This window comes from Carica papaya, chromosome 4 (genome assembly GCF_054855325.1).
Source record: "Carica papaya isolate Zhongbai chromosome 4, ASM5485532v1, whole genome shotgun sequence".
Classification (NCBI taxonomy): Eukaryota; Viridiplantae; Streptophyta; class Magnoliopsida; order Brassicales; family Caricaceae; genus Carica; species Carica papaya.
In genome coordinates, this window is record NC_142312.1 from 11,735,786 (window position 1) to 11,751,618 (window position 15,833).

Here is a 15,833-nt window from a genome sequence, read left to right on the forward strand (position 1 = left end):
CTTTGATTCACGACTAGCAAATTGAGTGTCTTATTAATTCTTCATAGTTTTTATATTCAAAAGTTTCTCTTGTTCTTTTATCTATTTGCTACACAGTTTATTTCTAAATTTACTTAAATTCTCTATTTCCCAAACTATTTCATATGTTTGTCTTTCTAGTGGCTTCTTCAATCTATTTCTCTAACTAACTTATATTCTTTTGGTGTTTGTTTCCACATCTTTTCAACTTATTTCATTTTTTATTTTATAATCTAAAATTTATATCAATTTAAGGTCCTAATTTCTACACACAATTAAATACACATACATATACAATATATACACATGCATAATATCCACAACGACATGGACACATGATTATACTCATACACATACATATACATACAAACATATGTTATAATACAAACATATATTCTCACTACATGTCTCACATAGAGTATATATTTATATTCACACACACATAATCTCTATTGATACATACACACACATCTATACTTAAACACGCATATATAATACACACATCATATCGTACATAATTATTTACGTATTTATTTTTAGCAGTTATGTTCTTATCAATTTATATCTCGTTCATCGTATATTTATATATATATACACACACATGCATAACAACACATATATATACTATATAAATACACACATACAAATTTAACATGCTAATTATATTTATATGTATAGATATAAATACCTATATGCTTGCATATAAAGATATATACATTATATTACACATACATTTAAACATACATGCACATTGCACCATACATATACATATTTCTATAAACACATAATTTATGTTTTCGTATGGAATACACTCAATTCTTACCTCTACAATGTCATCTGAACGCTCTTAGAATACTTCCTAACTCAGTCGATAATCTTCTCGAAAATTCAGATGCTGTTAGGGTAATTTTTTTCGTTTGTAATGAAAAATACACATTAAATTACGAATAATTTTAGAAACCATATAATACAAAATGTAAAACAGATTTTACTTTGGGACACGTGGTCTCGGTCGCTAGCATCACTATGCGCCACCACACATGTGTTACCAGAAATAAATTGAATAATTTCCCTATTTCTAGTTTTTTTCTTTTCTTTTCTCTTTTTTTTCCTTTCTTTTCCTTTTTCTCTTTTTTTCTTTTTCTTTTCTTTTTTTTCTTCTTCTTTTCTTTTTTTTTGTCATTTTTTCTTTATTTTTCTTCCCTGCGGCTCCCAGCTTCTAGCTTCCGATCGTATGCGGGCTTTTTCTCTTATTGGCTTACAGCTCTTGATTGCGCGAGGTCTTCCTCTTCTTAAATAAGATGGGTATTAAACACAATTAACCATTAGGCACAACTAATACCAAGGCAGCAAGAAAGAGGCCCAATTTACACTCAACCAAGTCTTGACCAAGGCTTAGGTCGTGTGCAGCTGCTGACTTGAAAAAAAGGTGCATTCTTGAAGTTTAAAAGAAATAATCCTGCTACAACCAGGATTGGCAACTAAAAATTAAGAGGAAAATGATTTTGGAAAGTAAGTTAAGTGTCGAAATCAATGATTTAAATCCCAAAAGGAAACTTTAATCCTCTTTGGCTATAAAAGAGGCCACCCGTAAAAAATAGAGATTATCTTCTTCCTCACGCCACACACTGCAGCGCCTGCAATTTTTTTGCACTTTTCTCCTTCCTCTTTCCATTATTCAAAAGAAACTTTATATTGTATTAAACTCATCATGAGTGGCGAGCTACTTTTTCTTTTCAGAGTTAATTGATGTTGTAAAACTCCAATCTATATTGTGAGATCGAATTGAATTGATTTTAATTTTATTTAAATGTAAGTATTTTTTTTATTTCTTTGTGTATATACATATTTGCTATTGCTAACCGTTTAAACAGGGCCTGTTGAACACGTAACATATCAAAATACAACCATCCAAGGAAGCTCAAATCCGTAATTGTTTGAGCCGAAGCAGTATCCACTAGTGATTAATTTTGAACTAAGAGAACAAACAATTTGGTTGATCGGTTCACGTAGATAAATTCAACAACTTAAATCAGGTCTTTCTGGTTTTTAAGGTCATTGAAAAATTAAATTCCAAGAACATTCTCGGAATTGTTTGATCAATGAGAATTAGTTAGTGAACATTTCTTGACTAGTTTGAAATTAATGAATGACTAGTTGTCAGAAGGTTTCCGACAACTAGAACTAATTTACTGCATTTTACATAAAATTGATTTTTGCATCAGTGATCAATTGCATCATTGGAGTATAGCTATTTCATTGACTGGGAATGCTTACATAATTGATTAGTTTACAATCTTTTCCTAATGATTTTATTTCTTTAAGTCTGGACCTATTTAGATTAAATATTTCTTGTCACTTATTTCGTTCAAAAGAAGAAAAGTCCCATGTTTTAATTATGTTCAAACTGGTTACAAAAAGAGAAAAACAATCTTCGGTTTCCTATGGAATCGACCTTATTTGCTACTACTATAATTCAGTATTATTAAAAAATAAGAATTTATTTTTGATAGATTTGACACTCCTCATAAACAGATATGACATAAATATAGAATGTGTATGTTAACTTTTACACATGCTCTGCTAACAAAATAAGTTTATGTTTGTTTCATACGTTAAAAAGATTTTTTATTCAATATCTGACTCGTGGATAAAACTTCTTACTCATTATTGGCTTCATTTTAAAGTTGGTGTTGCAAGATGATTTTATTTCTTATTAGATCAAAACTTATCCATGTGCATTATAACTAAATATTGTAACAATATTCAAGTCATCGTTGATGCTAGAGAAATATCTCCAACAAGTTCAAAAACTTTTCATAATTTGTTGAAAGTGTCTTTTTATAATAAATTTACAATAGATGTATACATTCGTATTTTCAAGTGTTGAGAGTAAATAAATGAATTTTATTATAAAAAAATTAAGGCTGACAAAGAAAGTTATTGAGGTACACACATTTCAACTTTATTATTCAACTAATATTTTTTTATTTATCATTCAGAATTTAGTTAAATTATTTGTGTGCTTTTATTTTTATAAAAGGCCGTAAATTTAAATTGAGTTGTGTTTTTGCATGTGAGATTTCATTTGTAACTTATTTTTGTTGTATTATGATTAGAGCATTAAAAAATATATATAACTTCTTATATGCTACTTCATTACCACTACTACTTTCCTTTTTTTTTTTTTTTGGTAAATACTTGTAGTTTTAACTTATGTTAAGTTACCATTTTAAAATTAAAAAAAAAAACATTGTTGATTTTAGCAGACAAAATGTATGATAAAAATATAATATAAAAATATTATTTTGACATTGAAGAAAAAAATAGTCAAAGTTAAAAAAAAAAAAAAAATCTGTTTGAATTGTGAATTCCATACATTTTAAAGATATGAATCTTTATTTGCTTTTAAGGTTCTTAAAAAATAATTTGAAATATCTTATAGAATGCATAGGAACTTTTAGATAATACCCCATTAAGTAATTAGTTAATACTTTCTTATTCTATCTTAATTAATTAATCTTGAAATCATTTCGTCTTCCAAATAGATTATCATGTTTAGAATAAATTTAAAAGATATATAAAATTTATTTTACTTAATTTATTATAAAGAGATATAAATTATATTAGAAAATGATAAAAAGTACTAAATCTGAAACTCACACAATACACTTTAAACTTTTATAAATTTTGACAAAATTTAAAATATACTTAGTCTAATTTCACATACTAACTTCAGAAAATTTGCATTAGCGACTTAAATACTCACGAAAGAATTATTACAATAGTTTGATTAACTCTTCTAAATTTTTAAACACCATAAACAATTGGGGGCTATCTCAGCATAAATAATTTCCTTAGCTTTCTTCTTATTGCAATTCCTTCAAATATGATAATATTATATATAAAAGTAGCGTCAACAGATGATATTTCATCAATGGGGACGTCTCCAGAGCACGAGCGCCGCTGGGCCTTCGACACACTCCCCGGAGCATCCGTCTTGAGATCTGGGACGTCTCCCGGCAACGAATCCAACTCCAGTGACGAGTTCGTCCAAATCACCCTTGATCTCCAAGACGATGAAAATATCATCATCCGCAGCGTCAAGCCGGCTACAGTCAGCAATACCGAGCTCAGACGCTTTTCTCGGAGCTATGGCGAGGGGGCTAGGGCTTTCCCGGCTACGTCACCGCTGGCGACGGCTCAGAATGGAGGTGGATTTGACTCGGTTCTGGCAGCTCGAGGGCTGAGGAGGCGGCACGCTCAGCTTGATCGGACTCGCTTCGGCGCCGAGAAAGCGCTTCGTGGCTTACGATTCATCGGCAACCTGAACGATGGCTTCGATTTATGGAACGAAGTGCAAAGTAATTTCGATCAGCTTGCCAAAGACGGTTACCTTCATCGCTCTGATTTCGCTGAATGCATAGGTTAATTTCATTTTTCTATAATATTCAAATTTTTAATTAATTTTGCACATTTGTTTCCAGAAACTAACATCTGAAACTGCATTTGTTAACTTTTTGTTTTTTGAAAAAGATGTTATTGATGGAACTAGAGATTCGAAAGAGTTGGCAGTGGTGCTGTTCGATGCTTTGAGCAGGAGAAGGGGATTGGAAGTTGAAAAGATTAGCAGAGAGGAGGTTTACGAGTATTGGTGTCAAATCACCGATCAAAGCTTTCATTCTCGCCTACAGATCTTCTTCGACATGTACGCAAATTAATTCTCAAGTTCAATCTTAATTTTATTTAATTAGCTTTAGTTAATTCATTAGTATCTTATTTTTTTAATGCAATTTAGTTATAAATTAAATAAATTTTTAATATAAATTTAAAATTAATTTAAGTACGTGTAAGAAAAAGCCTTGGAAAATCCATAATTGGTGTCTGTTGTCAGAAGAGCGAGGTGATGAGAAGAGGACAAAACTGTCTTTGCACGGGAAGTAACCAAAGTATTAAGCTCCTTGATTTTCTAATTTTTAAAGTAATTGAGTGATTAGTAGCTAATTTTGTACGAGTGCTGTAGGGTGGACAAAAATGAAGATGGTAGAATCACGGAAGAGGAAGTCAAAGAGGTAAAATCTTAATCTAATTTTTATTTTATATAAAAATGTCTAAAAGTCAAAACTATGATTATTTCCGTAATTATGTTTTAAATAACATAGTTTAAGCACGCACATTAAAATAATGAGGCCGTAGATTAGCCATTACTCAGCCAATCATTTTCTATTTTTAACTGACTTCCCTGTTATTAGAAAAATGAAGACATATCAATTGATTAGGAAATGAATTAACAAACAGAAATAATCAACGGTAGGCGAGGATTTGGTGAACTTATTTCCGAAATAGTCAATTTTCCTTCTTTGACGGAGCCCACGTTCACAAGCATCTTTTCCTTTCCTATAATTAAATAGATAATATCCTTATTATTCTTTTTTTTTTCAGTGCTAATTAACTGAAAAATTTTGTAGTTTTTACTTTGTCATTTGCTATAGAAATGTATTTGTTTTCATGTTTTTATGTTTTTTGGATTAAATTTAAAATTCGTACGTTTAATAAGATATTATATTACTTAGTATTCTATGTATAGTTTTAAGTTAAGGGGGGGTTTATGTGGTAAATAGATCATCAGGCTAAGTGCATCAGCAAACGACTTATCCGGATTAAAAGAAGAGCCAGAGGAATATGCAGCACTCATAATGAACGAGTTAGACCTTGAAAGACTTGGCTACATCGAGGTGTGTCCTTACAGTCTACTCTCTTCACACAACATGCGCATATACACATACACATACACATACACATATAAACATGATTATGTGTATGCATATAAGATACATATATATAAAATTCTTGCTAGCGTGTTTCATAAAAAAAAAAAAAAAAAAAAAAAAAAAAAAAAAAAAAAAACTTCTTTGCCAGTGTGAGTCTATTTCCAAAATAATTTCCAGTTATATATTAAATAAGATGGATATCGTATATGATCTAAGATTTACTATAATTTTTTAATTAACCAGAACAATTAAAAGAATAGTTAATTATTCGAGTTGCATTTTTTCTTCCATAAACTTCACTGTAGACGAGGCGACAACTAACCAGATTTTCCAACTTTTGAGCTACCCTGCACGGAGCAAGGAAAAAAAAAAAGCAAATGGCCAGTTCAGATTTTCCCGTGAAGAATTAATCTACATTTGTTATTTTGCCTAGTATTTTTCAACTCTCTGTGTGTGTGTGTTTATTTTTTTGGGTCAAAACTGTTAAATATGTACTAAAAGGGCTCATTAATCTTAATTCCAAATTTTTAATTAGACATAGTATATGTGATATGAAGTCACTTTATATTTGCATTAAAAAATTATAAAAAAACAATAAAAAATTACTTATCATTTGATAAATTTGATTGTTTTTATGTAATAAAATATTACGTAATTAATAATATAATTAAGAGAACTAATAAGATATTTTAAATAATAAATTTAATAATGAAAAATTATAATTCTTTTCGGGATAAACTTTCTTTGAGATTATTTTAAAATACTTTGTGTGAAGTATATAAATAATTTTTTATTATAAAAATAACTGGTTGTGTTTTTTTTTTTTTTTTGTTTCAATTAAAAATTTATAATTAAAAAAACTTGATAATATTTAAAGATCAAACGTAGCACATAAAATATGCAAAATGATAGATAACCTAAATTAATTTGATTATATATCAATTAATATTTAACTAAATGGTCATTATACTTATATGTATGAGTTCGAGTTAGATTTTGGTTTTATATGTCTATTTGAAATTTTTTTTTATAGTGTTATGGAGGTTGTTTTTATATCAAATATGTCCATTTCTATTAAAAATATTAATTTAATTATGTCAAAACTAGAATAGCTCAAAAACTAGAATAGCTCAAAAACTATTTGAGACAATTTTCCATAGACATATAGGCTAGAGATCTTAGTGTTACTAGTGAGTTCTCATATTAGCATTAATCAAATTGAGAGATATAACAAAAGCATATATAACCTAATCTAGTTAATTATAGATTGGATGAGGCTCTGGATCATGACACAGTTCATAATTTGAAAACTTGATGATTTACCATTTCTAAACTAAATATGTTCCTGTCAATTGTCATGTGGCTTCTGATACAAAAAAAAAATATGGTGGGTTACCATGTGGGTTGTCTTTTTCAGATTAGGCATACTCATCATTAGTCATGCAATATACTTATACAGTGATGACTGACGTAAAGGCCTCCCAGCGTGCTTCATTTTGCATCACTTGTAGTGTTGTTAGTTGAAGATGATGTTTTTTCTGCTTGGTGATTTATTCTATAATAAATGATGATGGCGATGATGATGATGATGGATGTTAATTTTATATATGGTAATATTATCTATTTATATATGTATAAATATTCAGCTGTGGCAACTTGAGACACTGTTTTTACAAAAGGACACGTACCTAGATTATAGTCAAGAATTGAGCCAGAACTTACAGAGTAGCTGCGTACAGAGACTGAGCAGAAAGTTGATTTATTATTTGCAAGATAACTGGAGAAGAATTTGGGTGTTGTCAGTTTGGGTGATGATCATGATTGGATTGTTTGAGTGGAAATTCTTTCAGTACAAGCAAAAAAGTGCTTTTAAGGTGATGGGTTATTGTCTTCCCACAGCCAAAGGTGCAGCCGAGACACTCAAATTCAACATGGCACTTGTCCTCTTGCCTGTTTGTAGAAACACCATTACCTGGCTCAGGTCCACCAAATTCAGCTTCTTTCTCCCTTTTGATGACAATATCAACTTTCACAAGGTCAATTTACCATGCAATATCATATAATAACTATATATAATTTGTATTTGCTTTCTGTATCTAACAATATATTTATGTACATATTTGCAGATTATTGCAGCAGCAATTGTAATTGGTGTAATTCTTCACGCTGGAGATCACCTCGCATGCAATTTTCCCAGGCTTATAAATGTGTCTTCTGATAACTATAATCACTTTTTGAGTAGAAATTTCGGTACCCATAAACCAACGTACTTAGACCTTGTTAAAGGTCCAGAGGGTGTAACAGGAATCTTAATGGTGATCTGCATGGCTATTGCATTCCCATTAGCAACAAGGTGGTTCAGGCGAAGACAGATTAATCTTCCAAAGCCCTTTGGCAAATTTATTGGCTTCAATGCCTTCTGGTATTCACACCACCTGTTTGTCGTTGTCTACATCCTTCTCATTGTCCATGGGGTTTGCCTTTATCTTGTGCACAAGTGGTACCTTCAGACGGTATATTAATTTTGAGCTTTTCTTCTCGTCAATTACATTACAGGTTCATCCCCAAGTTGAGTACATGGCTTTAAATATAAGATATTGAGATTGTTTTTTAAATTCTTTTTGTTAATTATTTAGACATGGATGTACCTTGCTATCCCAATTTTACTGTATGCTGGAGAAAGAACTCTCAGATTCTTCCGCTCTGGCTCCTACACTGTCCAAATTTTGAAGGTAAAGTGCAGGAGCTTCTAAATATAATATATATAATAGAATTCAAGTCTAATTGCCTTGTAACTTTATTTTGTGATATTTTAGGTTGTCATTTACCGCGGAAATGTTCTGAAATTGCAAATGTCTAAGCCTTCTCAGTTTCGGTACAAGAGTGGACAGTATATGTTTGTTCAGTGCCCTGCTGTTTCTCTATTTGAGTGGTAAATACGTAATGATGATCTTATTCTGAATCTACATAATATATTATACACGACAGTTCTATGTCTTGTTTGAGTGCTTGGTCTTAGTAACTTGGCAGATTATTTGTTACTAATGTTTGCTTTAATAAATATGTCTGATCAGGCATCCATTTTCTATTACCTCTGCTCCCGACGATGAGTACCTGAATGTTCACATCAGGACGCTAGGTGACTGGACACTAAAGCTTAGAAGGGTATTCTCAGAGGTGTGCCAACCTCCTGAAGCTGGAAAGAGTGGACTTCTATGGGCTGATGAAACAACAAAGACAAGGTATGTTAGATTCCTCTTTCATACATAGTCCTAGTTTTTACTTTCCTAAACCAATTTATGACTCTAGTCTCTTAATAGCAGTTTGCCAAAGCTCTTTATAGATGGGCCTTATGGTGGCCCTGCACAAGATTATAAGAAGTACGAAGTAGTGTTACTTGTTGGTCTTGGAATTGGAGCAACACTCTTTATCAGTATCTTAAAAGATCTTCTCAACAACATTGATGAGCATGCGGTCGGTAACTCATGATGCTCATAGTAACTTCTAAAATAAACAAAATCTGACACTTGTTTTTTCGTTTGCAGGATTCAGACTCAGATTTAAATAGGACATCAGACCTGAGTGCGGGTAGTAATGATTCCAGCAATTCCAATGGAGTTTCTCCAAAAAAGAAAAAACATGTGAAGATCGCTAATGCTTACTTCTATTGGGTAAATAGGGAACAAAATTCTTTTGAATGGTTCAAAGAGGTGTTGAAGGAAGTTTCAGACCTTGATCAAAGGGTAGGTTTTTCCTTGATCAACTTCGATGTTAATAATTTTTGTGCTTCTTATTTAGTGATTCGGGATATGTGCAGCGTGTGATTGAAATGCATAACTATGTGACTAGTGTGTATGAGGAAGGGAATGAACGGTCGGCACTTATCACCATGGTTGAGGCACTAAATCATGTCAATAATGGGGTTGATATTCTTTCTGGAACTAGGGTAATGCTAACAACAACCCTCCTTTCATGTTTCTTCATTGCTATGTTCATTAGATACTTGCTTAATACATATCCTTCCTTTTTCCTTTTTCTTTTTTGTTAATGTGTTGCTTGTTATCTGTTTTCTGTTGAAAGTTGAACTCAAAGTATTGTGTTTATTGGATGGATTGGAGTAGAAACTCCAGTTACAAACTAACTTATCAGTTATAGAAACAGAATGTTATAACATTTTAACTACATGATCAGTTAGTTACTTGCAATTTTTTAATTTTATGGTCAGTTACGAACCCATTTTGCAAGGCCTAAGTGGAAGAAAATTTTCTCGGAATTAAGTTCAAAGCATGGTCGTTCAAGGATAGGTAATTTCATCATTTCTAACAAATGAATAATAAGAATAAAAATAAATATATATTTTTTTTCATTTTATCAATGTTAATTTGAATATTTTTGGTGTAGGACTTTTTTACTGTGGGGCACCAGTGTTGGGAAAAGAACTAAACAAACTCTGTTATGAGTTTAATCAAGAAGGTTCTACGAGGTTTGAGTTCCATAAAGAGCATTTCTAATCCCCTCATCCCTCACCCCTCCCCCCAAAAACAAAAATTATCTTATTCTAAAACACCACTTTACAAAATAGAAATTAGAAATTTCTATAATGACTTCAATCAATTGTCAAGAATTGTAAAGTTCCATATCAAATATTATTTAAAAAGATAGGATAGGGAAGAAAGGTAAATTGTTTATTGAGATATTGTATAGGTGTATAATAAGATTTGGAATAGCTAGTATTGTAATATACCAAATCCGGGATTAGACATGTTACAACACCCCAAATCTAAGATTTAGACATGTTGTAGCACTGCATATGTCATGGATTATATCATGTTTTATAGGGTAATGATTGGATCATATTTACTTAAATCATATAAATTCGAATTAAGCAAAATAGTTTACCTTTATTGATCATAACATAGTCACAAAAATGTTACATATATCTCTTAAATGTAAAACATAAATATGTGTACGAGATTTTAAATTTTTTTATTTATATTATTAAACAAAAGCATGAGATAGAATCTTTAATCTCAGAACCTAGCTTCAAAATTTTTCTTTGTATCATCGCTCACTCTATAATCTGTAATGGTATCTTCGATATCTGAAGGATGATAGGGAGATGAAATAAAATATTTCAATAAACGATGTTATGGAATCATAGCATACTACATGTAATATATAGTTTTTTTTACACATAACAACATATGTCATAATCTTTTTAAAAACAGATATACGAATCAAAAGACGAATGCACAAATCAAAAAATAGATTCATAATTATTTTGTTGTATAATTCATCACTATTATAGATAATCAATCAGTTAACATATATTATGCATAGGCACACATACTTATCACGGATTCTTCATGTACTTGAATATGGAATGACAACATTATCTGTATATAGAAAATCTTGTTGAATATAAATTAAGGTCACACTTAACTTTAGTTAAACAATTAAAAAATCACAAATAACACTTTATTCTATTACCGACAGCTCATTATCGGAATTAGTTCTTATCGTACTAATATTAACCTAATTAATGTTTAATTTTTGTTGGTAGAATCATAATTTTCAATGTTTAATTCATTGATAGTATTATAAATTATCAACTAATGTTTAATCTATATTGGTAGAGTTACAATGCATAATGTTTAAATCTTATTAGTATGATTACAAATTTTGGATAGCAATATAGAGAGATGATAATTTGTCACTATTCATAAATTGACTTTTTTGTTATTTTATTTAAAATAACTTAAAATCTTAACCCATTAATTTCTATAATAAGTAAACACAACAACATTCTCTTTATATAGTTAAGAAATTTACAAAAAAATATATAATAATTCATAAAATTACAATAGGTGAAATTCTTAAGATAATTAAGTCGAGAAAGTAAATAAAACAATAATTCTATTTCTTGAAGTAAAATTTAATAAAACATCAAATATTTATGTTTGCATGGCAACATTTTTATGTTCTCAATATATATATATAGATATATATTAATAGAATTTGAAACTCATAATAACAAAATAAGTATAAATAAATATAATATATAATATATATTATTTAAAACTACAAATGTCACTAAAGAATATAAGTTATTTATTGTCACACTCTGATACTCGAAATGAGTCGCAATTCTTGCTTATGTCATTTTCATGCAATGAGCCCATAAAATATATACATGTATAGATCAAAAAATATAATACAATCTAACATTTTATATGATATGTACAGTAATTATATATACAAAATATGATGTCAGAATTTAAAATCTAATAAAATAAAATAAAACTTTTCGAATATACACAAAATATATAAGTATAAGAACTTTTTTACAGGTTCTACTTGTCTAGTAATGGTGCTGCCTATTCATTTTTCTCTGAAAAATATCAGGGTGAAATTAATGAATTTTACCAATTCAATAAGCATTCTCAATCTAGATAAAATTTTATGCAAAACACATGAAAAGAAAAAATAAATAAAAATATTTCAGTGCCAAATTCTTGTTCTTATTTTCACTATTTCATATTTTTCTGATCGATCTTATGAATTTTCTCGAATATCATATACAAACCTCAAATGTATATTCTCATACTCTCGATACACTCGAATATCAATCATCATTTCGAGATATAATCACACACACACACAAAAGATCATATATACACTTAAAAGGTTATTTCATAGTTTCATCGTGCGATGTCGTTTACGTCATCATCGAAGAAAGGCAAAATAGATCCTCTCATCACATGGATAACACACACAAAAATCTTACAATGGTCACAACATATACATTTGCTAGGTGACTTACACTTACAAATGTCTATTCACATCTAGATTAGGTTTCAGACTCTATCCATGTATAAGTTCACCATGTTTGCTAAACTTAAGTAACATACAGACACTCCCCTTCTCGATTCAAACTAAACGAGAAGGTATTTAGGGTTCCTAACCTATTCAATCTTACCCTCTTATTCCAAAATTCTTAATTTATTTAAATGATCATTTCATAACCTCAATTATTTCTTTTCCTTTATATTTTTCCCTTTTTATTTTATTCCTTTTTCTTTTCAAATTTTCACTTAATTGTGACTTTTCTTAATTTTCAATTTCGTACTTCATCAGTGCAAATAACTCTTAGTACATTAGGTCTGCTTTCTGGTTTCGTCTCCTCATAGGTTTCTAATTGCTTAGGTTTACTTATAATAGTTTGGGTTCTATTTTTTATTAAAAATTAAGTCAATGTCTGTTCAAATTTTAAAATTTATAATTTTTATGAAATGAATACACTTTTTGAAATTCAAACTCGGTTGAGATTTAGAAATACTTACTCTCCTACGCGTCTTTCTGGATCCACCTAAATGTTTAAATTTTTTTGTACACATGACATAAATTAATTAAAATACTTTAAAATATTAAAAATTAATTTAATCGAATTACGGGTTCCAATGACCATCAAACGGAATACTCAAAATTATTAGGATCCATACCAGAAAAACTTTCTGGCTTTCCGTTGTGCGAATTAAATTCTCGTTTTTCGAGGAAGACTTTCTTTTTAGCTTTTCGGATGAAGAATCAAAACCCCAAAATGATGGATCGGGTTCCTGTGCTCGGGGAAGACCCGTCGACGTCCCGACTGGGTCAGCTTCCCCACACTTGAGGAAAACACCTTGGTCCCCAAGCGGATGAGTGGCCCAGCCAAGCTTGCGCGGCCAGCCTGACATCGGCCCCGTTCCACCACCATTTAAACCATCACCCAAACCTCATAAATAAATGATTTTACCTTTGGTGGAAGCAGTTTCGCCTCAGCTTGGCTTTCGGTTGCCTCCTCTCAGTCACCCCATGGTCCTTTAGCTCTCAAACCTGTACACACACACACATGAACACTCGTTTGGTCAAAAACACAAAAAGAAGAAAAAGAACGCCCTTAGCTCGGGTGCAGTGCTTAAAAAAACCTGAACAACCTCGGTTTTGGATTCTGCCATCACACAGTGCTCCTCGGCTGCGATTCCCTTTCTTCTTCTTCATTCTCCGCGATTCTTTCTCCTCTCCTCTCCCCTTGCGCGATCGTTCTCAGCTTCCCTTCTTCCCACTTGGCTACCCTCTTTCTCTTCCCTTTTCTCTCCTTTCTTTTCCCTTCCCCTCTTCCATTCCAGCCTCTCTCTTTTTTCCTCTCTCTTTTCTCTCTCTCGGCTTCCCCACGCGACACCCTCTCTTCCTTCTCTCTCCAATAGCCTCTCTTTCGTTCTCCCTTTCTCTTTTTTGGCTTCTCTCTCAAATGAAGGAAACCCTAATCTCTTTCTTTTTTACATATGTTCATTCAACTGTTGGATTTTTATGACTCGATCTGTGTAATGATTGGAAAAAAAAAGAGGGGAGGGAAACGACACTGTTTTAAAGAGGAGAAAATGACGTCATTTTACAGAGGGGAGAAAACAACGTCGTTTTAAAAAAGAAAAAATGACGTCGTTCTGCAAGGGGGAAAACGACGCTGTTTGGAGAAAACTGGGGTTATATAAATAGGGGGCGGGGGAAGGAAGGAAAGAAGAAAGAAAAAGAAAAAAAAAGGAGAAAGAACAGAGGAAGAAGGGGAGCAGGAAAGAGGAAGAGGAGAGGAAGGAAGGTTCCAGAAGGAGAGAGAAAGGAAGTGGAGCGAAGAGAAAAGGAGACCGCGGACGGTGATAGCGCGATCGGCCGAAAGAAGAAAGATGGAAATGGGAGGTACGGTGATATATTTCAAATACGTGTGTGTTGATTTGAGATTGAAAATGTGGATGCGAAATCTGGAGCTGTGGTGTGTGTTTGTGAGTGTTTATGGAGGTAGCAGTGTACGGAAGAGGCAGTATAGGGGAGTGCGTGCGTTAAGGTGTATAGAAGAGAGTTATTCGCGTGAGAACCGTGGGGGGGGAGGGGGGAGAGAAAGAGGTTGTCGGTGTGTGGAGTCTGAAAGTACCGAGAGAGAGAGAGAGAGGTTGGTGGTGCGTGGAGTCTGAGAGTGCCAGGAGAGAGAAGGAGGTTGGCGGTGTGTGTGTGGAGTCCGAGAGTGCCGTGAGAGAGAAGGAAGTGGTGTGTGTGGAGTCCGAGAGTGCCGTGAGGGAAAAGGAGGTTGGCGGTGTGTGTGGAGTCTGAGAGTGCCGAGAGAGAGAAACAGGTTGGCGGGGTGTGTGGTGTCCGAGAGTGAGGTAAAGGTGGGGGTGAGTAGGGGCCAAGAGTGAGAAAGGGGTTAGTGGAGTGAGTAGAGGCCGAGAGAGAAGTAGAGGTGTGGAGTGAGTGGAGGCCGAGCGAGAAGTAGAGGTGTGAAGTGAGTGAAGGCCGGGAGGGAGCAAGATGTGTGAGGTAGTGAGTTGTGTGGGAGGGAACGGGGTTGTGTGCGCCACGCGGGGGAGGAGAGAAAAAGAGGTAGTGGCGGTGAGTATGAAGTCCGAGAGAGAGAGATTGGGAGATGAAGCAAGTGAAATCCGATGTTGGTAACGTGGTAGAATGATCAGAGTGTGTGTGTGTGGCCCGATAGGGGTCGGTAGGTGGACGATGGTCGCCGAGGTTGGTGACAAACGTGAATGAAAATGGTGTGCGTGCGTGGCCTGGTATAGGTCGAGAGGTAGCCAATGGTCGCCGATGTTGGCAACGAGAGATAATGATGAGGGGGTGTGTGTGGCCTGTTAGGGGTCGAGAGGTGGTTAATGGTCGCCGATGTCGGTGATGGGAGAGAATGATTAGAGTGTGTGCGCGTGGCCTGGTATAGGTCGAGAGATGGTTAATGGTCGCCGATGCTGGTGACGGGAGAGAATGATCAGAGTGTGTGTGCATGGCCTGGTATAGGTCGAGAGGTGGTTAATGAAAGTTAACAAAAAAGAATGTGAAGTTTGAGTGGGATGAGAAGTGTGATAGCAGTTTTCAAAAGTTGAAACGCAGATTGACTACTACCCCAATATTGGTCATTCCGTCGGGGGAAGGTGATTTTGCAGTGTATAGCGACGCATCTCATGTGGGGTTGGGTTGTGTATTAATGCAACGGGGGAATGTTATAGCATA

At 33.0% G+C, this 15,833-nt stretch overlaps 1 protein-coding gene across 1 annotated transcript; it reads left to right on the top strand.

Moving 5' to 3' along the window:
- The first annotated feature begins 3,878 nt into the window (after nucleotides 1-3,878).
- LOC110807573 (respiratory burst oxidase homolog protein A-like) lies at nucleotides 3,879-10,593 on the top strand. The gene is made up of 14 exons (XM_088217816.1): nucleotides 3,879-4,445; nucleotides 4,555-4,726; nucleotides 5,042-5,090; nucleotides 5,640-5,753; nucleotides 7,436-7,825; nucleotides 7,916-8,302; nucleotides 8,426-8,521; nucleotides 8,606-8,721; nucleotides 8,864-9,031; nucleotides 9,113-9,263; nucleotides 9,335-9,532; nucleotides 9,607-9,735; nucleotides 10,015-10,093; nucleotides 10,191-10,593. Exons 1-14 carry the CDS (start codon nucleotides 3,908-3,910, stop codon nucleotides 10,298-10,300), a joined length of 2,697 nt encoding a protein of 898 aa, XP_088073942.1. The 5' UTR covers nucleotides 3,879-3,907; the 3' UTR covers nucleotides 10,301-10,593.
- The last annotated feature ends 5,240 nt before the right edge of the window (nucleotides 10,594-15,833 follow it).